We start from the raw sequence: 27,865 nt of genomic DNA on the forward strand, positions 1-27,865 counted from the left end.
ATCCGTTTAACCTATGTAGGTGGCGCTATGGAGCCATTTTTCTGTTATCATGTATGGCGACTTTAAAATATCAAATTTTTCGCCAGGCCTGATGTGCGTGTAAAGTTTGGTGAGTTTTCGTTCACGTTTAGCGTCTCAAAAATGCGATTGTTTGCGGAGAAGAATAATAACTAGAGCTGCGAGCAGCTATAAAGGGCCCTCGCAACCCGGGCCACGTTGGGGTATTTGCACGTCGGGGTACTGGCATGTTGGGGTACTGTCAAATAGGAAACCATCTAAATTTTAAACATTTTTGCCATGCTTTGTGTTTGTAAAGTTTCATGGAAAGGCCAAAAATGATGCACAATTAACAAAATAAAATCAAAATGGATTGGCACATGGCTATATAGAATACTTTTTGAATATATTAGGCATGCCTGCCAATATTCACACATCTAGCTGAATCATATAATCGGAAAGACTTCATAAAAATGTCTAGAGGGTGCTATTGAACCATTTATTGCAAATTTAATAAGAAATCTCTAAAATATTCATGCTTATGACAAGCCTGATGTGTGTGTAAAGTTTCATGAGTTTTTGCACATGTTTAGACCAAAAAAAAAAGCAGCATTTTACTTGGCAAACAATGCATCGCCATGAAACGGCGTGGGACAAAATAAATAACTTTCGATAACTTTGTATCTTAAACATCTTAAGATGAAGCACAGCAAGTTTGAAGACAGTCGGATAAATTTTGTAGGAGGAGTTCGTTAAAATATGACCCCTAAAAAAGGCCACAAAAAATGGCTACAAATCCCAACGTAAATCAAAATGGCGGACTTCCTGTTTGTTTTGGAAGATGGTTCCAAGAGACTATTTTGTACATCGTGGGCTCTTATGTATGCCTCTAAATTATCATAGCGCTAGGTGAAACGTACAACCGGGAATGCTTCGTTAAAGAGGAGTTTTTTACCTCAAAATGTGATGACCGGCCCTTACGGGACTTCCTGTTGGGTTTAGCACATGGCACCAAGAGACTTTTTTGCACATTGTGGGCTGTTAAATTTGTCTCCAAATTTTCGTAGCTCTAGCTGCTTCGTACAACTGTGAATGCTTCATTAAGAGGGAATTTTTTCCTTTGCAAACTGTGCATGCCACGGCAACAGCGTGCGACGAAATAAAAAGCTTTCAATAACTTTTCATCTTCAACATTTTAAGATGAATCACACCAAGTTTGGAGATGATCGGATAAACTGTGTAGGAGGAGTTCGTTAAAATAAGACCCCTATGAAATGGCCCAAAAAATGGCAACACGTTCCAAAGTAAATCAAAATGGCGGACTTCCTGTTCGGTTTAGCATATGGTTCAAAAAGAGTTTTTTGTACCTTGAGGGCTGTTACATATGTCTTCAAATGTTGGTAACTCTAGGTGAAATGTACAGCCGGGAATGCTTCATTAAATAAGAATTTTGAAACACAAAATTTGATGCCTCGCCTCTGGCGGACTTCCTGTTAGGTTTAGCATATGGTTCAAAAAGAGTTTTTTGTAGATCATAGTCTGTTACATATGTGTACCAATTTTCGTGGCTCTCAATTAAACGTACCACGGCAATGCTTTGTTAAGTAAGAATTTTGAAACTGTAAATTTGATGCCCCGCCACCGTCATATAGTATGTCAAAAACTTTAGATTTTTTACCATGATGTTGTCCCAGGTGTTGAGATGGTACAGCCCAAGTTTGAAGTCAATCGGGTTAACCGTGTAGGAGAAGCGGGCAAAAGTATGACCCCTGTAAATGTGCAAAAATTGGCAAAAATTGGACATTTAAATACTCATACCTCACTTTCTGTCTATTTTAGGGTACACACTTCAAAGAGGTTTTTGTTCATTGGGATGTGCTACAGGTGCCACACAATTTTCATAGCCGTCGGACAATCGTAGCGGGACAGGGATCCGTTTAACCTATGTAGGGGGCGCTAAGGAGCCATTTTTCTGTTATCATGTATGGCGACTTTAAAATATCAAATTTTTCGCCAGGCCTGATGTGCGTGTAAAGTTTGGTGAGTTTTCGGTCACGTTTAGTGTCTCAAAAATGTGATTGTTTGCGGAGAAGAAAAAGAAGAATAATAAGAAGAATTCCTACAAAAACAATAGGGCCTCGCAGCGGCACCGCCGCCGCCGCTGCTCGGGCCCTAATAAGAATAATAATAATAAGAATAATAATAAGAAGAATTCCTACAAAAACAATAGGGCCTCGCAGCGGCACCGCCGCCGCCGCTGCTCGGGCCCTAATAATAATAAGAATTCCTTCAGGAACAATAGGGACCTCGCAGCGGTCGCTGCTCGGGCCCTAATAAGAATTCCTTCAGGAACAATAGGGACCTCGCAGCGGTCGCTGCTCGGGCCCTAATAATAAGAAGAATTCCTACAAAAACAATAGGGCCTCGCAGCGGCACCGCCGCCGCCGCTGCTCGGGCCCTAACTAGAGCTGCGAGCAGCTATAAAGGGCCCTCGCAACCCGGGCCACGTTGGGGTACTTGCACGTCGGGATACTGGCACGTTGGGGTACTGTCAAATAGGACAAGGACCATCTAAAATGTTTTTGACAAGCCTTGTGTGTGCAAAGTTTAATCAAAACGCAAAATATGGTGCGCAATTCCCAAAATAAATTCAAAATGGCGGACTTCCTTTTAGGTTTAGCATACGGCTACAGAATACTTTTTGTAGGTCTTAAGCTAATAGGTATGCCTCCCAGTTTTCACAAATCTAGGTCAAGTCATCTTTAGTTGTGTATCGCTTGAATCATACAATTGGAAATGCTCCATAAAAATGCATAGAGGGCGCTATTGAGCACAACGTTGGGTTACTTGCACGTCAGGGTACTGGCACGTTGGGGTACTGTTACATGGAACAAGGACCATTTAAAATGTTAGTTTTTTCCATGCCTTGTCTGTGCAAAGTTTAATGAAAAAGGCCAAAAATGATGTATAATTCCCAAAATAAAATCAAAATAGCGGACTTCCTCTTTGGTTTGGCAAATGGCTACATAATACTTTTTTGTAGGTCTAGCATAATCATACAATCGGAAATGCTTCATAAAAATGTCTAGAGGGCGCTATTTATTGCAAATTGCACAATAAATCTCTGAAAATTCATGTTCATGACAAGTCTGATGTGTTTGCAAAGTTTCATGAGTTTTCATGTGTATAAAAAAAAAAAAAAGCAGCACTTGACAACTGTTACATGGAACAAGGACCATTTAAAATGTTAGTTTTTTCCATGCCTTGTCTGTGCAAAGTTGAATGAAAAAGGCCAAAAATGATGTATAATTCCCAAAATAAAATCAAAATAGCGGACTTCCTCTTTGGTTTGGCAAATGGCTACATAATACTTTTTTGTAGGTCTAGCATAATCATACAATCGGAAATGCTTCATAAAAAGGTCTAGAGGGCGCTATTTATTGCAAATTGCACAATAAATCTCTGAAAATTCATGTTCATGACAAGTCTGATGTGTTTGCAAAGTTCCATGAGTTTTCATGTGTATAAAAAAAAAAAAAGCAGCACTTGACAAACAATGCATTGCTATGGCAACAGCGTGTTACAAAATAAAAAACTTTCGATTACTTTGCATCTTAAACATCTTAAGATGAAACACACCAAGTTTGAAGACAGTCGGATAAATTTTGTAGGAGGGGTTCGTTAAAATATGACCCCTGAAAGTTTTTCCTTGCCCGGTTGGAGGGTTAGATCAGGGGATGTCGCAACTTGTTTGTGGTTAAGTGCTACAGAAGTAAATGTGTCTTAACAACCTCATGATTGAATGTGTTTTCAATTCTCTAGGATGTGATTGGATTGTATCAATTAAATGTTCTTATAACTGATTCAGTGAGTAGTAAAAATAGTGTGTCAAGTATAATGACATGAAATATAAGGAATACAAAAAACAAAACAAGAACCCTCTAAATTACACATTTTGTTCCAGGCTTTATGTGCGTGCATAGTTTGAGTATACACCTAGGTTTAGGCCAGGAGTGTTCAAACCTTTTGCAAAGAGGGCCGGGTATGGTAAGGTGAAAATGTGTGGGGCCTAATCAACCATTTAGTTTAGCCTGACATAATTTTTTTACATGCATATGTAAATATATATATGTGGACAAATGTGTACATATGTCTACAAATTTTTGTAGCTCGAGCTGCTTCGTCCAACTGGGAACGCTGCATTAAGAAGGATGTTTTTTTCCTTTGCCAACAGTGCATGCCATGACAACAGCGTGCAACGAAATAAAAAGCTTTCAATAACTTTTCATCGTCAACATCTTAAGATGAATCACACCAAGTTTGAAGATGATCGGATAAACTCTGTAGGAGGAGTTCGTTAAAATAAGACCCCTATGAAATGGCCAAAAAAATGGCAACATGTTCCAAAGTAAATCAAAATGGCAGACTTCCTGTTAGGTTTAGCATATGGTTCTAAAAGAGTTTTTTGTACCTCGAGGGCTGTTACATATGTCTCCAAATTTTGGTCACTCTAGGTGAAACGTACAGCCGGAAATGGTTCATTAAGTAAAAATTTTGAAATGCAAAATTTGATGCCCTGCCTCTGGCGGACTTCCTGTTAGGTTTAGCATATGGCACCATAAAGGGCCCTCGCAACCCGTGCCACGTTGGGGTATTTGCACGTCGGGGTACTGGCACGTTAGGGTACTGTTTCATAAGAAACCGTCTAAATTGTAAATGTTTTGCCATGCTTTTTGTGTTTGTTCACATTGCTATGGAATGCTTTGTCGAGGTATTCGGCTGATAGGTATGCCTCCCAATATTCACACATCTAGCTGAATCATATAAAAAAAAAAATTCTTTGCAAACAATGCATCGCTACAGCAAAGGCGTGCCACGTTGGGGTACTTGCACGTCGGGGTACTGGCACGTTGGGGTACTGTCAAATAGGACAAGGACCATCTAAAATGTTTTTGACAAGCCTTGTGTGTGCAAAGTTTAATCAAAACGCAAAATATGGTGCGCAATTCCCAAAATAAATTCAAAATGGCGGACTTCCTTTTAGGTTTAGCATACGGCTACAGAATACTTTTTGTAGGTCTTAAGCTAATAGGTATGCCTCCCAGTTTTCACAAATCTAGGTCAAGTCATCTTTAGTTGTGTATCGCTTGAATCATACAATTGGAAATGCTCCATAAAAATGCATAGAGGGCGCTATTGAGCACAACGTTGGGTTACTTGCACGTCAGGGTACTGGCACGTTGGGGTACTGTTACATGGAACAAGGACCATTTAAAATGTTACTTTTTTCCATGCCTTGTCTGTGCAAAGTTTAATGAAAAAGGCCAAAAATGATGTATAATTCCCAAAATAAAATCAAAATAGCGGACTTCCTCTTTGGTTTGGCAAATGGCTACATAATACTTTTTTGTAGGTCTAGCATAATCATACAATCGGAAATGCTTCATAAAAATGTCTAGAGGGCGCTATTTATTGCAAATTGCACAATAAATCTCTGAAAAATTCATGTTCATGACAAGTCTGATGTGTTTGCAAAGTTTCATGAGTTTTCATGTGTATAAAAAAAAAAAAAAGCAGCACTTGACAACTGTTACATGGAACAAGGACCATTTAAAATGTTAGTTTTTTCCATGCCTTGTCTGTGCAAAGTTGAATGAAAAAGGCCAAAAATGATGTATAATTCCCAAAATAAAATCAAAATAGCGGACTTCCTCTTTGGTTTGGCAAATGGCTACATAATACTTTTTTGTAGGTCTAGCATAATCATACAATCGGAAATGCTTCATAAAAATGTCTAGAGGGCGCTATTTATTGCAAATTGCACAATAAATCTCTGAAAATTCATGTTCATGACAAGTCTGATGTGTTTGCAAAGTTTCATGAGTTTTCATGTGTATAAAAAAAAAAAAAAAACAGCACTTGACAAACAATGCATTGCTATGGCAACAGCGTGTTACAAAATAAAAAACTTTCGATTACTTTGCATCTTAAACATCTTAAGATGAAACACACCAAGTTTGAAGACAGTCGGATAAATTTTGTAGGAGGGGTTCGTTAAAATATGACCCCTGAAAAAGGCCACAAAAAATGGCAACAAATCCCATCATAAATCAAAATGGCAGACTTCCTGTTTGGTTTAGCACATAGTTCCAAGAGACTTTTTTGTACATCATGGGCTCTTATGTATGCCTGCAAATTATCATAGCGCTAGGTGAAACGTACAACCGGGAATGCTTCGTTAAAGAGGAGTTTTTTAGCTCAAAATGTGATGCCCGGCCCCTGGGGGACTTCCTGTTAGGTTAAGCACATGGCACCAAGAGACTTGTTACATATGTCTACAATTTTTCGTCGCTCTAGCTGCTTCGTACAACTGGGAATGCTTCATTAATAAGATTTTTTTTCCTTTGCAAAAAGTGCATGCCACGACAACAGCGTGTGACGAAATAAAAAACTTTCAATAACTTTTCATTTTCAACATCTTAAGATGAATCACACCAAGTTTGAAGATGATCGGATAAACTCTGTAGGAGGAGTTTGTTAAAATATGACCCCTATGAAATGGCCAAAAAAATGGCAACACATTCCAAAGTAAATCAAAATGGCGGACGTCCTGTTAGGTTTAGCATATGGTTCAAAAAGAGTTTTTTGTACCTCGAGGTCTGTTATATACCTCTACAAATTTTGGTAACTCTATGTGAAACGTACAGCCGGGTATGCTTTGTTAAAGAGGAGTTTTTTAGCTCAAAATGTGATGCCCGGCCCCTGGGGGACTTCCTGTTGGGTTTAGCACAGGGCACCAAGAGACTTTTTTGTACATCTTGGGCTGTTACATATGTCTACAAATTTTCGTAGGTCTAGCTGCTTCGTACAAATGGGAATGCTTCTTTAAGGATATTTTTTTTCCTTTAAAAACAGTGCATGCCATGACAACAGTGTGCGACGAAATACAAAGCTTTCAATAACTTTTCATCTTCAACATCTTAAGATGAATCACACCAAGTTTGAAGATGATCGGATAAACACTGTAGGAGGAGTTCGTTAAAATAAGACCCCAATGAAATGGCCAAAAAAATGGCAACACGTTCCAAAATAAATCAAAATGGTGGACTTCCTGTTAGGTTTAGCATATGGTTCAAAAAGAGTTTTTTGTAGGTCATAGCCTGTTACATATGTGTACCAATTTTCGTAGCTCTAGATTAAACGTACAACCGGCAATGCTTCGTGAAGTAAGAATTTTTAAACTCTAAATTTGATGCGCCGCCACCGTCATATAGTATATCAAAAACTTGTCATTTTTCACAATGATGTTGTCCCAGGTGTTGAGATGGTACATCCCAAGTTTGAAGTCAATCGGGTTAACCGTGTAGGAGAAGCGGGCAAAGGTATGACCCCTGTAAATGTGCAAAAATTGGCAAAAATTGGACATTTAAATACTCATACCTCACTTTCTGTCTATTTTAGGGTACACACTTCAAAGAGGTTTTTGTTCATTGGGATGTGCTACAGGTGCCACACAATTTTCATAGCCGTCGGACAATCGTAGCGGGACAGGGATCCGTTTAACCTATGTAGGGGGCGCTAAGGAGCCATTTTTCTGTTATCATGTATGGCGACTTTAAAATATCAAATTTTTCGCCAGGCCTGATGTGCGTGTAAAGTTTGGTGAGTTTTCGTTCACGTTTAGTGTCTCAAAAATGCGATTGTTTGCGGAGAAGAAAAAGAAGAATAACTAGAGCTGCGAGCAGCTATAAAGGGCCCTCGCAACCCGGACCACGTTGGGGTACTTGCACGTCGGGGTACTGGCACGTTGGGGTACTGTCAAATAGGACAAGGACCATCTAAAATGTTTTTGACAAGCCTTGTATGTGCAAAGTTTAATCAAAACGCAAAATATGGTGTGCAATTCCCAAAATAAATTCAAAATGGCGGACTTCCTTTTAGGTTTAGCATACGGCTACAGAATACTTTTTGTAGGTCTTAAGCTAATAGGTATGCCTCCCAGTTTTCACAAATCTAGGTCAAGTCATCTTTAGTTGTGTATCGCTTGAATCATACAATTGGAAATGCTCCATAAAAATGCATAGAGGGCGCTATTGAGCACAACGTTGGGTTACTTGCACGTCAGGGTACTGGCACATTGGGGTACTGTTACATGGAACAAGGACCATTTAAAATGTTAGTTTTTTCCATGCCTTGTCTGTGCAAAGTTTAATGAAAGAGGCCAAAAATGATGTATAATTCCCAAAATAAAATCAAAATAGCGGACTTCCTCTTTGGTTTGGCAAATGGCTACATAATACTTTTTTGTAGGTATTAGGCTGATAGGGGTCTGTCCTAATTTTCACAAATCTAGCAGAATCATACAATCGGAAATACTTCATAAAAATGTCTAGAGGGCGCTATTTATTGCAAATTGCACAATAAATCTGTAAAAATTCTTGTTCATGACAAGTCTGATGTGTTTGCAAAGTTTCATAAGTTTTCACACATGTATAGATAAAAAAACAAAGCAGCACTTCACTTGGCAAACTGCATCGCTATAGCAGCAGCGTGCGACAAAATAAAAAACTTTTGATAACTTTGCATCTTAAACATCTTAAGATGAAACACACCAAGTTTGAAGACGGTCGGATGAACTTTGTACGAGGAGTTCGTTAAAATATGACAACTGAAAAAGGCCACAAAAAATGGCAACAAATCCCATCGTAAATCAAAATGGCAGACTTCCTGTTTGGTTTATCACATGGTTCCAAGAGACTTTTTTGTACATCGTGGGCTCTTATGTATGCCTGCAAATTATCATCGCGCTAGGTGAAACGTACAACCGGGAATGCTTCGTTAAAGAGGAGTTTTCTAGCTCAAAATGTGATGCCCGGCCCCTGGGGGACTTCCTGTTGGGTTTAGCACATGGCACCAAGAGACTTTTTTGTACACTGTGGGCTGTTACATATGTCTACAATTTTTTGTAGCTCTAGCTACTTCGTACAACTGGGAATGCTTCATTAAGAGGGATTTTTTTCCTTTGCAAAAAGTGCATGCCACGACAACAGCGTGCGACGAAATAAAGAGCTTTCAATAACTTTTCATCCTCAACATCTTAAGATGAGTCACACCAAGTTTGAAGATGATCGGATAAACTCTGTAGGAGGAGTTCGTTAAAATATGACCCCTATGAAATGGCCCAAAAAATGGCAACACAGTCCAAAGTAAATAAAAATGGCGGACATCCTGTTAGGTTTAGCATATGGTTCAAAAAGAGTTTTTTGTACCTCGAGGGCTGTTATATACCTCTACAAATTTTGGTAACTCTAGGTGAAACGTACAGCCGGGTATGCTTTGTTAAAGAGGAGTTTTTTAGCTTAAAATGTGATGCCCGGCCCCTGGGGGACTTCCTGTTGGGTTTAGCACAGGGCACCAAGAGACTTTTTTGTACATCTTGGGCTGTTACATATGTCTACAAATTTTCGTAGCTCTAGCTGCTTCGTACAACTGGCAATGCTTCTTTAAGGATATTTTTTTTCCTTTGCAAACAGTGCATGCCATGACAACAGCGTGCGACGAAATACAAAGCTTTCAATAACTTTTCATCTTCAACATCTTAAGATGAATCACACCAAGTTTGAAGATGATCGGATAAACACTGTAGGAGGAGTTCGTTAAAATAAGACCCCAATGAAATGGCCAAAAAAAATGGCAACACGTTCCAAAATAAATCAAAATGGCGGACTTCCTGTGAGGTTTAGCATATGGTTCAAAAAGAGTTTTTTGTAGGTCATAGCCTGTTACATATGTGTACAAATTTTCGTAGCTCTAGATTAAACGTACAACCGGCAATGCTTCATGAAGTAAGAATTTTTAAACTCTAAATTTGATGCGTCGCCGACGTCATATAGTATATCAAAAACTTTAGATTTTTTACAATGATGTTGTCCCAGGTGTTGAGATGGTCCATCCCAAGTTTGAAGTTAATCGGGTTAACCGTGTAGGAGAAGCGGGCAAAAGTATGACCCCTGTAAATGTGCAAAACTGGGCCAAAATTGGACAGTCAGATGATCATACCTCACTTTCTGTCTATTTTAGGGTACACACATCAAAGAGGTTTTTGTTCATCTGGATGTGCTACGGTTGCCACACAATTTTCGTCGCCATAGGACAATCGTAGCGGGACAGGGATCCGTTTAACCTATGTAGGTGGCGCTATGGAGCCATTTTTCTGTTATCATGTATGGCGACTTTAAAATATCAAATTTTTCGCCAGGCCTGATGTGCGTGTAAAGTTTGGTGAGTTTTCGTTCACGTTTAGCGTCTCAAAAATGCGATTGTTTGCGGAGAAGAATAATAATAAGAATAACTAGAGCTGCGAGCAGCTATAAAGGGCCCTCGCAACCCGGGCCACGTTGGGGTACTTGCACGTCGGGGTACTGGCACGTTGGGGTACTGTCAAATCGGACAAGGACCATCTAAAATGTTTTTGACAAGCTTTGTGAGTGCAAAAGGCCAAAGATGGTGTGCAATTCCCAAAATAAATTCAAAATGGCGGACTTCCTTTTAGGTTTAGCATACGGCTACAGAATACTTTTTGTAGGTCTTAAGCTAATAGGTATGCCTCCCAGTTTTCACAAATCTAGGTCAAGTCATCTTTAGTTGTGTATCGCTTGAATCATACAATTGGAAATGCTCCATAAAAATGCATAAAGGGCGCTATTGAGCACAACGTTGGGTTACTTGCACGTCAGGGTACTGGCACGTTGGGGTACTGTTACATGGAACAAGGACCATTTAAAATGTTAGTTTTTTCCATGCCTTGTCTGTGCAAAGTTTAATGAAAGAGGCCAAAAATGATGTATAATTCCCAAAATAAAATCAAAATAGCGGACTTCCTCTTTGGTTTGGCAAATGTCTACATAATACTTTTTTGTAGGTATTAGGCTTATAGGGGTCTGTCCTAATTTTCACAAATCTAGCAGAATCATACAATCGGAAATACTTCATAAAAATGTCTAGAGGGCGCTATTTATTGCAAATTGCACAATAAATCTCTAAAAATTCATGTTCATGACAAGTCTGATGTGTTTGCAAAGTTTCATGAGTTTTCACACATGTATAGATAAAAAAACAAAGCATCACTTTACTTGGCAAACAATGCATCGCTATAGCAGCAGCGTGCGACAAAATAAAAAACTTTCGATAACTTTGCATCTTAAACATCTTAAGATGAAACACACCAAGTTTGAAGACGGTCGGATGAACTTTGTACGAGGAGTTCGTTAAAATATGACCCCTGAAAAAGGCCACAAAAAATGGCAACAAATCCCATCGTAAATCAAAATGGCAGACTTCCTGTTTTGTTTAGCACATGGTTCCAAGAGACTTTTTTGTACATCGTGGGCTCTTATGTATGCCTGCAAATTATCATCGCGCTAGGTGAAACGTACAACCGGGAATGCTTCGTTAAAGAGGAGTTTTCTAGCTCAAAATGTGATGCCCGGCCCCTGGGGGACTTCCTGTTGGGTTTAGCACATGGCACCAAGAGACTTTTTTGTACATTGTGGGCTGTTACATATGTCTACAAATTTTTGTAGCTCTAGCTACTTCGTACAACTGGGAATGCTTCATTAAGAAGGATTTTTTTCCTTTGCAAAAAGTGCATGCCACGACAACAGCGTGCGACGAAATAAAGAGCTTTCAATAACTTTTCATCCTCAACATCTTAAGATGAGTCACACCAAGTTTGAAGATGATCGGATAAACTCTGTAGGAGGAGTTCGTTAAAATATGACCCCTATGAAATGGCCCAAAAAATGGCAACACATTCCAAAGTAAATCAAAATGGCGGACGTCCTGTTAGGTTTAGCACATGGTTCAAAAAGAGTTTTTTGTACCTCGAGGGCTGTTATATACCTCTACAAATTTTGGTAACTCTAGGTGAAACATACAGCCGGGTATGCTTTGTTAAAGAGGAGTTTTTTAGCTCAAAATGTGATGCCCGGCCCCTGGGGGACTTCCTGTTGGGTTTAGCACAGGGCACCAAGAGACTTTTTTGTACATCTTGGGCTGTTACATATGTCAACAAATTTTCGTAGCTCTCGCTGCTTCGTACAAATGGGAATGCTTCTTTAAGGATATTTTTTTTCCTTTGCAAACAGTGCATGCCATGACAACAGCGTGCGACGAAATACAAAGCTTTCAATAACTTTTCATCTTCAACATCTTAAGATGAATCACACCAAGTTTGAAGATGATCGGATAAACACTGTAGGAGGAGTTCGTTAAAATAAGACCCCAATGAAATGGCCAAAAAAATGGCAACACGTTCCAAAATAAATCAAAATGGTGGACTTCCTGTGAGGTTTAGCATATGGTTCAAAAAGAGTTTTTTGTAGGTCATAGCCTGTTACATATGTGTACCAATTTTCATAGCTCCAGATTAAACGTACAACCGGCAATGCTTCGTGAAGTAAGAATTTTTAAACTCTAAATTTGATGCGTCGCCGCCATCATATAGTATATCAAAAACTTTAGATTTTTTACAATGATGTTGTCCCAGGTGTTGAGATGGTCCATCCCAAGTTTGAAGTCAATCGGGTTAACCGTGTAGGAGAAGCGGGCAAAAGTATGACCCCTGTAAATGTGCAAAACTGGGCCAAAATTGGACATTCAGATGATCATACCTCACTTTCTGTCTATTTTAGGGTACACACATCAAAGAGGTTTTTGTTCATCTGGATGTGCTACGGGTGCCACACAATTTTCGTCGCCATAGGACAATCGTAGCGGGACAGGGATCCGTTTAACCTATGTAGGTGGCGCTATGGAGCCATTTTTCTGTTATCATGTATGGCGACTTTAAAATATCAAATTTTTCGCCAGGCCTGATGTGCGTGTAAAGTTTGGTGAGTTTTCGTTCACGTTTAGCGTCTCAAAAATGCGATTGTTTGCGGAGAATAATAATAATAACTAGAGCTGCGAGCAGCTATAAAGGGCCCTCGCAACCCGGGCCACGTTGGGGTATATGCAAGTCGGGGGACTTGCACGTTGGGGTACTGTTAAATAGACAAGGACCATGGAAAATAGAAATGCATTTGCCGTGCCTTGTGTGTAAAAAGGTGCAGTAAAAGGCCAAAAATGATGCACAATTCCCAAAATAAATTCAAAAGTGTGGACTTTCTGATGTGTGTGCAAAGTTTCATGAAAAGTCGCTCGTTTGATATTCAAAACCAGCATCTGTTCATTTGAAAACATTGCATGGCACAGAGATGGTGTGTGATCAAATAAAAAGCTTTTTGATGACTCTTAATGTGGTGTCGCTGTGCAACACATATGTATTCATGACATAGTGAAGTATTGTGACAGTTTTGTAGGGTCCAGCAAACAGTAAATGTGTGACAGTTATTCAAGAAAAAATGTAGCTTTGAAGCAGGCTAACCAATGACATCATCTAAAGGGGAAAAAAGCACATGAGCAAGCATAGGTATAAGTAGAGGAGAAAAAGAGATGAAAGAAGTGCGAGAGATGGAACAGGAGAGGAATGCAGCTGTTTATGTATAGCTGTTGTAACAGGACAGATTAAATAACACTTTAACCTGGGGTTAACAGCGCCCTAGGACAGATAAACTCTTTAGTGTAAAAGTTTTCTGGGACAGATGAATCCCTTGGGGTCAAAGAGTTTGGGTTAGCACATAGTCTGTCTTAGGATAATGTAACCTCCATGGATGAATTAGTCCTAGGACGCTTTGACCTGCGGGCTAAAACTTCAGGGGGGTTAACCTGTCCTGTTATATTGTGATCATCGTCTTCGTGCATGTCCTCAGTGGCTTCTTCTGTCTGTGTGGCAGCATTTGATACATCTGTAGAACAAAAAAGAATGAAGAATCATGTTAGATCTGTGAAGTTTGGTTGTCTTAGGTGTAGTTTACAGAACAGTCGTGTGCATATTTTTAGCATGGTAGTGTCTTAATACAAATGCATATTATGTAATGCACTGTATATGGATATTACAGACGTAATATTTGACGGTGATCTTATATTCATAGTTTTTGCCCGTTAATAAATAATATAGCTAGTAAGTAATAAGACACGCAAAAATGGTATAGTTGAATCCTCTGGGTCAAAAAGCAATGTTTTAGGATTGTGTGATGAAATGATGAATAAAAGTAAGGATACGACAGGTACATAAATGGTTATGTAAGTGTAAAATTTGGCATGGTGTGTCCAGATACATGCAGGATAAGTATAAAATATTATGGTGTGTGATTGATTTTTTCTTAGTAAAAATTAGTATTGTAATGGTCAAGTCACAGTATGTCCAAAAAAATTTAAAAAAAAAATCTATGGTATAGAAACATCATAATCAGGGGCAAAGACATAAACATAATAATAGTAATTAATAATGATAGAATTTAAATACAATCTTTTCCATGAATATGTCAGTTATTTTGAGAAGATACAGAAAAAAAAGAACTTTGAAGTGTCTATCAGTGGATGAAAGAGGGCAAGATCACAGCATAGCTACATGATATCAGTCACATTTGAAAGTAATCAAGTGTAGTATGTATTCACATTATATACATTGAGAAATTGTTGCTCAATAATCAGTCAGTGTTTTAGTTAACAGTCCAATGTTACCTTCAAGATATTCCTAACAGAAAAAAAGGAACGTGCATTAACAAAAAAATGTAAAAATGTCCATTGTCAAACATGTCATTCATTATACACAATGTGAAGGATGGGGATGCTTGCTGTGTTAGTGTTTGTGTGTCTTCCATGTCATATAGCTTACCATCACGGACAACTGCATCACATGCATCCTTTATATCCAATGCAGTCTGGAGTTCTTTCACAAGCTTGGTTTTGAAGTCTATCTGTTTTTCAAGTGCTCGATTGACTCGAGTCACATGGACTAGTTGGTTCATTTGGGAATGAAGATCAAGGCTGCGCTGGTATAAGTCGTTGCGACTGGAAGCATGATCAATGCATGCATACTGTAATGACAAAGCATTCAATGAAAATCAGTCATGTTAGATTCCATGATTCTAAATAGCAGAGGTAACGTGTTGGTGCAAAACGTTGTGGTCGTGTTGCATGTTACTCAATGGCTGTGTGTGTCAAAACGAGTTTATTTGAAAGAATATACAAATATATACACACGGACATATATATTTATACAGTATAACAGTACCGCATGTATTGGTTTTAAGGAAAGAGTTGAAAAGCAGTGTTCAGAAAAAAGCATAAGACGCACAAAGTACCATTTCACTACATGTAATAAGTTGTCAAGTAGACATGTGAATTAAGTGGTTAAGATAGTGGCTACTGTGCAAGTAAGCTTCAATTGTCTCTAAAAGGTTAGCATATGTGTTCTACATGATATCAATGGCTAGACGTGCTCGTGGAGAAACATTACAAACAGAAAAACACACTAAAGGTGCCTTTAACAAACCTGTTAATAAATGAGAACTTAATACATATATGTATGGCATACTGTATATGATTGAGAAAGTTGTCCTGTTTAGTTTATGTATTGTATACTTACGGAAAAAAGTTGGCAATCTTTGCGTATGGAGATGATTAGAGGGTCTTTATCAAAAGAGAATTTGCTTGGTGATTTGTTCATGTTCTGTAGAAAAGCAAAGGAGTAGAAATAAATACAGTATCATACTTCATAAACATACAAGAAATTTGTAGCTGTATTAACCATTGTTGGTATTTGAAGTGATAATTTAGGAATAGAAGTGTAGTGATTGCAGAATTTATAGAGTGCTTACCTTGTATGACTTTGTAGATGGAAATGTCTTTTGTTGAAAGAGCTCTTTGTTGTCTACTATATATGCAAGGACAAGCATAAGTAGGTGTGGTTATGAAGTACTTGACCATTGAAATAAAGCAGTGGTATCAAATGTATGGACCGTGGTTTGGCTCAGGCCTGCAAAGGGGTTTAATGTGGCACAAGAGATAATCTTGTAAGGTACAAAAAATAATAATAATCTAATAGGTATGCCTCTGAGTTTTCACAAATCTAGGTCAAGTCAAGTCATCTTTAGTTATTTCGCGCTTGAATCATCCAATCGGAAATGCTCCATAAAAAATGTATAGAGGGTGCGATTTATTGCAAATTGCACAAGAAATCTCTAAAAATTCATGTTAATGACAAGTCTGATGTGTGTGCAAAGTTTCACGAGTTTTCACACATGTATAGATAAAAAAAAAACAAAGCAGCACTTTACTTGGCAACCAATGCATCGCTATAGCAGCAGCGTGCGACAAAATAAAAAACTTTCGATAAATTTGCATCTTAAACATCTTAAGATGAAACACACCAAGTTTGAACACGGTCGGATGAATTTTGTAGGAGGAGTTAAAATATGACCCCTAAAAAAGGCCACAAAAAAAGGCTACAAATCCCATCATAAATCAAAATGGCGGACTTCCTGTTTGGTTTAGCACATGGTTCCAAGAGACTTTTTTGTACATCGTGGGCTCTTATGTATGCCTCTAAATTATCATAGCGCTAGGTGAAACGTACAACCAGGAATGCTTCGTTAAAGAGGAGTTTTTTAGCTCAAAATGTGATGCCCGGCCCCTACGGGACTTCCTGTTGGGTTTAGCACATGGCACCAAGAGACTTTTTTGTACATCGTGGGCTGTTACATTTGTCTCCAAATTTTCGTAGCTCTAGCTGCTTCGTACAACTGGGAATGCTTCATTAAGAAGGAATTTTTTCCTTTGCAAACTGTGCATGCCACGGCAACAGCGTGCGACAAAATAAAAAGCTTTCAATAACTTTTCATCTTCAACATCTTAAGATGAATCACACCAAGTTTGGAGATGATCGGATAAACTCTGTAGGAGGAGTTCGTTAAAATAAGACCCCTATGAAATGGCCCAAAAAATGGCAACACGTTCCAAAGTAAATCAAAATGGCGGACTTCCTGTTCGGTTTAGCATATGGTTCAAAAAGAGTTTTTTGTACCTTGAGGGCTGTTACATATGTCTTCAAATATTGGTAACTCTAGGTGAAATGTACAGCCGGGAATGCTTCATTAAGTTAGAATTTTGAAACACAAAATTTGATGCCTCGCCTCTGGCGGACTTCCTGTTAGGTTTAGCATATGGCACCAACAGGCTTTTTTGTAGATCATAGTCTGTTACATATGTGTACCAATTTTCGTAGCTCTAGATTAAACGTACCACCGGCAATGCTTCGTTAAGTAAGAATTTTGAAACTGTAAATTTGATGCCCCGCCACCGTCATATAGTATGTCAAAAACTTTAGATTTTTTACCATGATGTTGTCCCAGGTGTTGAGATGGTACAGCCCAAGTTTGAAGTCAATCGGGTTAACCGTGTAGGAGAAGCGGGCAAAAGTATGACCCCTGTAAATGTGCAAAAATGGGCCAAAATTGGACATTCAAATACTCATACCTCACTTCCTGTCTATTTTAGGGTACACATATCAAAGAGGTTTTTGTTCATCTGGATGTGCTACAGGTGCCACACAATTTTCGTAGCCATAGGACAATCGTAGCGGGACAGGGATCCGTTAAACCTATGTAGGTGGCGCTACAGAGCCATTTTTCTGTTATCATGTATGGCGACTTTAAAATATCAAATTTTTCGCCAGACCCGATCTGTGTGTAAAGTTTGGTGAGTTTTCGTTCATGTTTAGTGCCTCAAAAATGTGGTTGTTTGCGGAAAAGAATAATAACAAAGAAAAAGAAGAAGAAGAAGAAGAAGAATAATAATAAGAATTCCTTCAGGAACAATAGGGACCTCGCAGCGGTCGCTGCTCGGGCCCTAATAATAATAAGAAGAATTCCTACAAAAACAATAGGGCCTCGCAGCGGCACCGCCGCCGCCGCTGCTCGGGCCCTAATAAGAAGAATTCCTACAAAAACAATAGGGCCTCGCAGCGGCACCGCCGCCGCCGCTGCTCGGGCCCTAATAATAATAATTTTTACAAAAACAATAGGGACCTCGCAGCGGTCGCTGCTCGGGCCCTAATAAAATAAATAACCAGAATGCTGTGTCTAGACTGGTGGGGGCATGTACAACGTATTATTGTAAAAAAATGTTTTGGGTTGTCTTCCCCTTTAACAACTCTTTGACTGCCAAAGACGTTTCATGATGATTAGTAAAATTCCAATGAATGGAATACGATCTTTCATTTCGTAGCCACTAGGGGTGTTCGATTCGGCGATATATCGCGATACTACATCGCGCGATTCTCGAATCGATTCAATAAAAAAAATCGATTTTTTTTAATTTATTTTTTTAATTTATTTATTTTTTTTAAGAGCTCAGAATTGTTCATTCGGTAGTCTTACCAATTCAACGTCTTATCATCATTGCCTTTTGTGTGTGTGTGTGTGTGTGTGTGTGTGTGTGTGTGTGTGTGTGTGTGTGTGTGTGTGTGTGTGTGTGTGTGTGTGAATCGATTTTTAAACTTCCATTTTTAATGGAAAAATATTCAACAAAACGAGCATGGAAGAATGTTATATGAACGGAACATTAAGCCTTAATATTTTATTTTAATGCTGTTCAAACATGAAACAGATTACAACCTCTATAAGACTGAAATTTCAGATAAATAAATAATACATTTTCATATAAATCTTACACTCTACAAGCGTACTGATTAGTATTTTCTAAATTTGAATGAAAAAAAATCGCAACAATCGACTTATAAATTCGTATCGGGATTAATCGGTATCGAATCGAATCGCGACCTGTGAATCGTGATACGAATCGAATCATCAGGTACTAGGCAATTCACACCCCTAGTAGCCACATTGTATATGTAGTAAAGGCAAACAATATTCTTTTTGCCTTGAAAGATGAGTTAAAATGCTCAAAAGCGGCTGGCACTGTGGATTTTTTTGTTTTGTTTTTATAACGCCTGGCAGTCAAAGAGTTAAGGTTCTTTTGTTACAGTTGTGCAATTTATTACCTTACGCAGTTGCTTCCATATTTTCAAGCAAGGACATTAGGGGTGGGAACCTTTGGGTACCTCATGATACGATATGATATGCGATACAAGGCTCACAATAACGATTATCTCACAATATGATAATACTGCGATTATCGATATATTGGTCAGGTAATAAATCCACGATACTACTCAAGACATAAACTGATGTTTTTTCAGTGAGAAAACAGTTTCTTTTTGTACCGTCACTAAAACATAATAATAAAACTGGGGTCTTCAGTTGCTGGACAGATAAATGTCTTACACAAGTAAAAGTAAGCTCATGAGTCTTTTACTCCTGAAGACGTCCGTATATTTGCCCGCCACTCTTATGAGGCTCTCCCCCTAGTGGCCCGCCAAGTAATTGCTCAATAAGTAATGAACAATGGAGCTGTGATAGTGTATATTAACTACAAATATTGCGATACTTGCATAGGTGTATCTTTAATCTATCTGGAGGAAAAGTATCCCGATTTATCGCGATATCAAATATATCGTCACACCCCTAAAGGACATAACCATTTAATTTATTTCACTGCATATTAAATATATCACGATTTGTGCTTTATAGCAGAAAACTCTATGAAGTACAAAATATCAGTATTAAAAGTTGGAATTTGACTCTTAATTAACATTATACTTGTGTAATTATTATTATTCCAGGTGCCGAAGATTGCTATTCCCCTCAACACAACCAAATACAATCCTTCTCTGGATGACAACCTGACCCTCATCTCTTCCTTCAACAAGTTCCCATACCCAACACAAGCTGAGCTCTCTTGGCTCACTGCAGTCTCCAAACATCCAGAGGAGCAAATTAAAGTCTGGTTTACTACCCAGAGGCTCAAACAGGGCATTAGCTGGTCACCGGAGGAGGTATAAATGGCCAATTTATTTATTTATTTTCCACCCAAGTTGTTTGAGGCCGAGTCCATAGTCACAGTTAAACACACTCTTATGGGAGGGAATTGTAATTAATCTATTAATGAATGTAACAGGAACACATTTCTTTCGCACCAGGTAGAGGAAGCAAGAAAGAAGATGTTCAACGGCACAATCTCCTCTGTGCCTCAGACCTTCACAGTAGTAACGCCTCAGCTTACCACTCAATCATCCACCAACACCGCAACAGTGACAACCGCAGTCTCCAAATCCGCGCAGCCTGCGGCCTCACTTCTCCAGTCCGTCCCTTGTCAGCTGCTGGGACAGACCAGTCTGGTGCTGACACCCGTTGCTAACGGCACCGCTGCCACTTGTGCACCACTGGCACTCACGTTGGCTAACCAGGTGCAAAGAAAAAACAGAAATCTTGGGCATTTATTTGACCATGGGCCACATTCCACAATAATAATAATAATAATAATAAATAAAGCTAACATGTATATATTTAAATATAAAGCATCGTAAAAGAATCAAATTAGAAATGTGACCCGAAAAAGTAACTCAAGTTGCTTTCCTCCGTTTTTCCATAGGTTGCTCAGTCACTGAAACGACCCTTGGCCTCACCCTCAACTGCCTCAGAGAGTAAACGGCCCTCCATCATTCAAGCCATATCTGCGCCTATCCCCACATCCAAGCTCGCGTCGCCCAAAGTGTTAAATTTCACCGCAGACCCCAACAAAACAGCCGAGCAGCTGTCAGTGCTGCGGTCCAGCTACATGCAGTGTCCTTTCCCAGAGGAAGAAGAGGTAGGAATAATGAAATAACCACTCTTACTGATATAAATATAGACTATGATAATCACATGCATCTTGCCGTGTGACAGATCTACAGGCTGATAGAGACCACCGGGCTGTCCAGAGGGGAGATTAAGAAGTGGTTCAGTGAACAAAGGCTCCTTAATCTCAAAGGTATTTGATGTCTCACATCTGAAGTTATGAATTAGCTACACCTGTAGGTTTTCATTTCAAGTTCTCAAGCTACTTTTCAAACAACAATGTGCAGTGCTAAAATAACTGCTTTATAATAAATTTGGTACCCTGGTTTGGGACAAGGAGAATATTGTGTCTGGTGTTGCCATGGCAACACCATTTACTTTTAGAGAACTAATATTGGTGGGTCAACTTGGACACAGTGTTCAGAGAAGGATTTGCTGACACCATCTTAACAACATAAGTGAAAGATGATAGATGGAAGGTGGATATATTATTTGCCTCTTTTCGACAATCTCAAAACGGAATGCTGTAAATTACACACAAAGACCATACAGTTTAACCTCACACATTCATGGATTGCATTTAAAGGTCTCGTGCCATCAAAATCCTTTTTTTTATTTTTATTTTTTTTTATTTAATTTTATTTTATTTACTTTTTTTTTTTATTCTGGAGTCCTGTGTAATGTCATAATTGATGCTTATGATCGCCAAACCACTTAAATGCTCTTATGCCACTGATGAGGTCTGATGAAGGTCTTACTGTTGAGCTTCAGTTTTAAGAAGATGGAAAAAAAAGAGGAATATGCTGCAATGCGGAGAACTACATATTCATAATTTATTGCATATAGACTAATAAATATATATACTGTATAATAAATAAAATAATTGGTTTTGTGGAGGTGATAAAGGCTCTCCCTCACATCTAATTTCAATAAAATCAAAAATGTTGTGCTGATCACTTTTATATTTTCACAAGTTGAAGTGGACATGAGTATGGCTGTGCATATGAATTTTGGTGACTATTGGTCACAGTTATGGATCACTCAAGCGACAACTAGGCATGGACGAAGCGAGCCAGTTAACAATCGTAATGCTGCGTCCTCCATTTCGTTGATGAGCAGAAACAAGCAGGTTGTCCATAAATAAGAGGCGTCACCAAAAAAAACCCCAAAAAAAACCTTAAACTGAGTTTTTCAGTGGGTGTGACTTTTTGTCACAATTTTTACATATAGTCCTACATAAGTGCCAATATTCAGCCCTTTCAATGGTCCCTTGAACAGTAAACTAAATAAATGAATAAATAAAATCTGTCTTATTTAAGAACTAGATGTCAATTAGGGGTGTGCTCAAAAAAATCGATACAGCAATATATCGTTGCGGGCCTCATTACAATACACATATCGATACACAGGCGTCAGAATCGATATTGCTCGTTAAATTTAAATAGGCAGTTAACGACGCATTGCTTGCGCAAGGCTGTACAGCCTCTTTGAAGTTGCGCAGGAGAAGTGGGAGCAGAGGGGACACGGGTGCCTTTGCAGCTTGCCTTGTACCTAAAAACCCCCCCAAAAAAACAAACTGCAGCGTCTTTGAGTTAATTGCCTTCAATTAATGCAAAAATAGCTCACCAGTGATTGGAAACTGTGTCTTGCTAAGAAAAATTAAAACAGAATAACATTTATTTACTTATAAACGTAACATGGCACGTATCTTAATGTCCCAGTTTTCGTTTATTTTGTTTAAAAATGAAATAGAATGTGATACATGAAAAAAATGCTGTTTTTATTTACCCAAATATTTCAAATGAGCACATTTTAGAGCTGTAATTTTAATACTTTGATATTTTTGCTCATATCGGCTCATGCCTATTAATACAGTTTCCCGCCTATTAATACATTTTGTTTGTTTTTACTAACAAAAATTTTTTGTCATCCATCATAATAAACATCCTTTAGGTATACATTTGACTGTTATTATAAAATGCAAGTAAATGAATGTAAAATATCGGGATACGTATCGCCTTGAAGATCATGTATTGGGATACATATGTATCAAGATACGTATCGTATCGTGACAGCTGTATCGTGATACGTATCGTATCGTAAGGTTAGTGGCAATACCAAGCCCTAATGCCAATGTATTTAAATGTGTATTTTTCACTTTAATGTTCCTCAAAAGTAATTTTCATGCAAATATCTGTGGTGAACACATATCACAGTTTATACAAAAAAAAAAGTTCACTTTCAAGGCTTGATGAGCCTGTACTTAAGCAACTTCAGCTCAACTTCCACTTGTGTTTGCACTTCATGTTGAATTTATCATGATGAACAGTGGGATACATTGAGGTCATCTCTATGACCTATATTTCTACTGTAGTTCTACTGCATCCAATTCCTATTTGTTTCTGTCTGTACCCATCTAAGGTGTTCCTCCGCCTCCACTTTTGGTGAAAGCCGAAGTGACTCCAGTACGTAAAGATGGACCCGTGAAGAAAGCGGTCCCGAGCCACTTCCCCTTGCTGGAGCGTGTGAAGGGGAAGTCCTCGGAGCAACTGAAGGCACTCGAGGAGAGTTTCCAGCGAAGCAGCACTCCAACGGATACTCAGCTTGGTACAACTTCACTGTCAGACTTTTCACATGGTAGCAGAAAAGTAAAGTGATGACTTAGGACAATTGCCTGCATAATAAAACCTAGGTGAAAAGTTGAAAATACACTACTTAGATGGATTAAAATTTCACAAAAAAAAAGATTTTTCCAAACAAACTTTACTTTTGAGAAGAAATCAGCTTTTTTTCACAGCAAAAGATGTGCAGGGTGTGTGAAAGACTTTATTTGATTAGATTGTGTTTTGCTAAATTACTATTATTATCATTATTATTACAGTTAGTCCTCTCATGAGCACAATGGATTCCAAGAGGCTATTTTTACGTCGAGACTTTTTTTTTCTAATTAAATATGATTTAAAAATAGAAATAGAAAATTTAGAATGAAAAATATGAAACTAAATATATTGAAATTATGTACAGTGGTATACTGTATAGACCAGTGGTGTCCAAACTATGGCCCGCCAACCATTTTTCAGTGGCCCGCGGCATGTGATATGATAAAAAACTATTTGTACAGTTGGTGGAGACTACCACTACTAGTATTTAATTCATTTTAGATTTTCTATGAAGAGGTACAATTGAACTATTTACAAGAAAAATAGGAACATTTATCTTCCTAACACTGAGGTGATAGTTGGTAATTCATTTTAGACACAAAAATTGTTTCTCCCAGTTGTAAACCTGTTAGATTAATTAATTAACTGCTTTAAAAATGTTGTTTAAAATATTTATCTCATCTCATTTTACAAAATATGTTTTCAAAGTAACTGTAATATATAAACAATAGACAATTGCTTGACTGATTATGGTGCAATTTAATGAACTAAAGTTGAAAATTTTTAAAGCGACTCTTGCATCCTTCGATTTTTCTGGATGTGGCCCTCAGAGGAAAAAGTTTGGACATCCCTTATAGACCTTTCTAGTGATCCCTCGCTACTTCGTGGTTCACTTATCGCAGATTCTCTATGTCGCGGCTTTGTATTTGGGCCCAAAATTCACACATTACGGAGTTTATCTTTGGCTGTACCTCGATATTTTGCACGCCAATGATTTACTCTCTTTATGCGGCTATTTTTCTTATTATATTTATTAAGTTAACAAATGTTTAGAAGGGTGTGGGAATTGTGAGGTGCCTTCATTATGGTTCAGGAGATGCGTAACTTCACGACAAACTCTATCCTCCAAGATGACAACACTCACCCCACAGAGTTGGCCTTAGCAGAAATGACTTTTGGAATGGGAGTAGAGAGGATGGAATGGCCTGACCTCAAATGAACCACATTGACTGACTTGCAACAAAGGCTGCTTGAAGAATGGAATACCATCCCACAACAGTGTGCGGCCAGGCTAGTGACGCATAAGGAGGAGGTGCCAGGCTGCTGTGGATGTGTACGATTCCTCCACATGCCACTGAGGCTCCTGATTAGAATTTTAAGAACTTACAATATTCATTGAACAGTGTCTTGTCACACTCAAACTTCAGTCAACCAATCCATGTAACGTGAAGTCATTGGTAACAGCAAAATAAGCTGTTTGGAAAATTTGCCATGGGTACAGGCCACATTGTCAGCTCTACTGCTCATCCCGCAAATATGTTTCTTACAAATGTGACGCCATTTAAATGAGAAATAAACCCGGCTTTCAAATTATTGTTGGGAAGCATTGTTACAACAAAGAAATAAGCTAACAAACAAGTTTTGTTACTTTTTGTATTGTTTATTTGAAGTAATGTAGATGTCTGCAGAGCTACAGTACATAACAACCATTTTAACAAGAAATTCCGTTTACTTCATATACATTATTGCAGGGCTCTAAGTTAACTTTTTTGATGACCAATCGATGTGGCTGTTAACTCACAAGTTACAAGCCAAACACAATTTCCAGCAGACAATTTTTTTTTTCTCTGAAAATTTTCCCCAATTTTTTTTTTTTTTTGAAGCCCCTAAACATAAAGTAAGTACAGTATGTCATTAGCAGCATGTTGTGTCGTATTAAATACACTGATTCTGAAACGTATAATAAAGTTAATTTATTTACTCCCACATCCATATGGTCTGTGAAAGGCCTGCTGTTTCTTCCGATGGCATGAGCATTTCAAAACATCTTCTCCAACTCAACATATTTTTGTACACTTTCCAATTAAGAGAGTCTACTGATATATCTTCAGTTTATAATTCTACACATTTAAAGACTCTCTAGGCTTGCATCATTCACTTATAAATGTTATATAAGTGTGTACAGTTTCTCACCTTAATTTGTTCGGTGATCCCGACAGACCTCGACTCGATTTGCAGAGACTTCATATTTCTTTCCACACTTTTCACGTGTTCAGCACTCGTGAAATAAGAGGAATATAATTGTTGGCACTATTAATTACACTGGTGAGTGTGTCGCGATGACTTACTGGTATCTTTTCTTTATCGCTGTCATACGGTGCTTGTGGAGTTTTGGTGTTGATAGTTCTTGGTGGAACAGAATTGTCAACAAATCACTCATCATGGTGGCCGTTTTTTGGGAAATTATTTTTTATTTTATTTTTATTTAGTTATTTTGATTAATGTCACTCTTGTCAAAGTTGTTGAGTTTGAGGAGAGGGATGTGGACTCTTGTAAATTGTGAAGGTCCAGAAGGAAGACACGTCGTGACACGCTTCCCGCGGCACCTCCAAAATAACAGTCAATACACATTTCAGCTGTCAAGACACCTTTTGTGTTTTATACTGATAGATACAAATGCCTCTTGCATTACCAGCCAAATTGGCTAGTAAATATTTATGACCACCCGCCAAAATGAATTTTAACAACGCATTTGGCGGGTTGGTGGGTGATAATTTAGAGCCCTGCATTATTGTGTGTGTGGATGTTTGAAAAATGCTTTGTAAAAAGATCCGAGAATTTAAGGACTTAAACTAGGCCCAGACGGATATACATTTTTTGAGGCTGATGCCAATACCGACTTTTGGCAGAAATAAAATACAGATTCACAATTAATCTGTCAATTATTTTGAAAAAATATATATATTGAGTACAGAAGAAAGTTACGATTGAATTCTATTAAAATAACTTGTTTTTCGTACATTGGGAAGAATTTTTGCCTTTGGGTAGTGTTATCTTACCTGTGGGTATGTGTTCCCACAGCATTTGTGTGTGAAATATTCATTATTTGAAGTAAAATCACTCCCAAAGTTGATGCTAACTTCCCGTTAGCATTTGAATGGGATCCTCCCTTCGCTTTTAGCATTAGCGCTAGGCTAGCGATGTTTTCAAAACGAAGCATGTTGTGTATTTAAATATACAGTGGATGTAATTCTTATTGCCGTGTGTTTAGTTTCAGTTAACTCTAACTGGGGTGTCAAACAGCTTAAAGGGCGCTTTGGGACAACAGAATAACCAGAATAACATATGCTACACACTTGCTAGTTGCTAATGCTACACAAGCAAAATGGTGCATTCATGGTAGTTTCATAGCTTCTGAAACCTCAGGTTTCTTCAATTATAGCGTTTTAAGGGGAAAATATCGTCCTTTTGGCCCAATTCGCTGATTGTTTTGGCAGATGTTTGAAGGGCAATAATCGGGCCTTAATTTCAACACTGGTTACAGTATAACATTAGAGGGCTCATCACTTTGCCTACGGATGATATCAAAGCCATCTGATTTGAACCCTTTTGCTAAAATAAATAGACAAATGTCAAATAACCAAACCCAGAAAACAGCTGATGTAATTTTCAAGGTAAAATGGCAGCCGCCCTGAGATGAATAACAATATTAATCAAAATAACATGTTTAGACTAGTGGGGACGCAAAGAGCAAATTGTAAAGAACATTTATTTACTTGACTTCCCCTTTAAGAACAGATAGGTGGGAGCATGAATGCTTTTTTTCCCCCTCCGTGACGCTCTTGAATCCCAACACGAAGCGTTCATAGAAAAAGTATTCCCAGATTTTAGTGGAAGCAGCTCACCTGACTCCTTGAACTGTGTTCTGTTCTAGACCAACTGGCCCAGGAGACCAGGCTGTCCAAGACCGAGGTGGACTGCTGGTTTTCTGAGCGCAGGGCACTGAGGGACAACATGGAGAAGGCCTTGCTCAGCATGACCTCCAAGAACACAGACGACAAAGTCGACAGGCCTGGAATGCTGCTCAATGGTTCCTCTCATCGCGAGCAGGACGGCAAAATGCTCCAATCATCAGCTGTCCCACCGTTTCTCTCTTCTTCGTCATCATCCTCATCCTCCCCTCCTGTGCTCGCAGCCTCCTCCCCTCATCCTCCGATTTTGTCTGCCTCTGCATCACCTCCCATCCTTAATTCATCCTCCTCCTCCTCCTCTTCTCCGCATCCTCCCGTCCTCTCTCTGTCGACGAGCCCGGCTCCCATCCCAAGTGGCTCACTCGCTCTACTGAGAGAGGTAACAATTGATACTCTGACTGTGTCAAATCATGTCTGAAGTTGTAACAAAGACAAAATATCTAATTTTTAGATAGATTGCTAATGATAATGAAATGAATTGAGTTTTGTAGCCTGTGACTAGAAATAGATTATTAGTTGTCAGGGTTTTTTTTTTTACATGCTGTGGTCTAAGTAGGGTTGGGCGATAAATCGAATTAATTCAATTAATTCGTCCATTTAAAGTACCACAATGTGA

General features: G+C 38.5%; 1 protein-coding gene across 1 annotated transcript in view; it reads left to right on the top strand.

The window, feature by feature from the left end:
* Positions 1 to 27,865, top strand: part of LOC144022912 (zinc fingers and homeoboxes protein 2-like) — an 83,158-nt gene that overhangs the window by 48,545 nt on the left and 6,748 nt on the right. Inside the window, exons 2-7 of the mRNA XM_077528114.1 lie at positions 19,625 to 19,837; positions 19,982 to 20,248; positions 20,434 to 20,649; positions 20,727 to 20,811; positions 23,040 to 23,225; positions 27,213 to 27,628. Of these exons, the coding sequence (XP_077384240.1) occupies positions 19,625 to 19,837; positions 19,982 to 20,248; positions 20,434 to 20,649; positions 20,727 to 20,811; positions 23,040 to 23,225; positions 27,213 to 27,628 (1,383 nt within the window). The remainder of the gene's footprint in view (positions 1 to 19,624; positions 19,838 to 19,981; positions 20,249 to 20,433; positions 20,650 to 20,726; positions 20,812 to 23,039; positions 23,226 to 27,212; positions 27,629 to 27,865) is intronic.

Source organism: Festucalex cinctus, chromosome 7, assembly GCF_051991245.1.
Source record: "Festucalex cinctus isolate MCC-2025b chromosome 7, RoL_Fcin_1.0, whole genome shotgun sequence".
Lineage (NCBI taxonomy): Eukaryota > Metazoa > Chordata > Actinopteri > Syngnathiformes > Syngnathidae > Festucalex > Festucalex cinctus.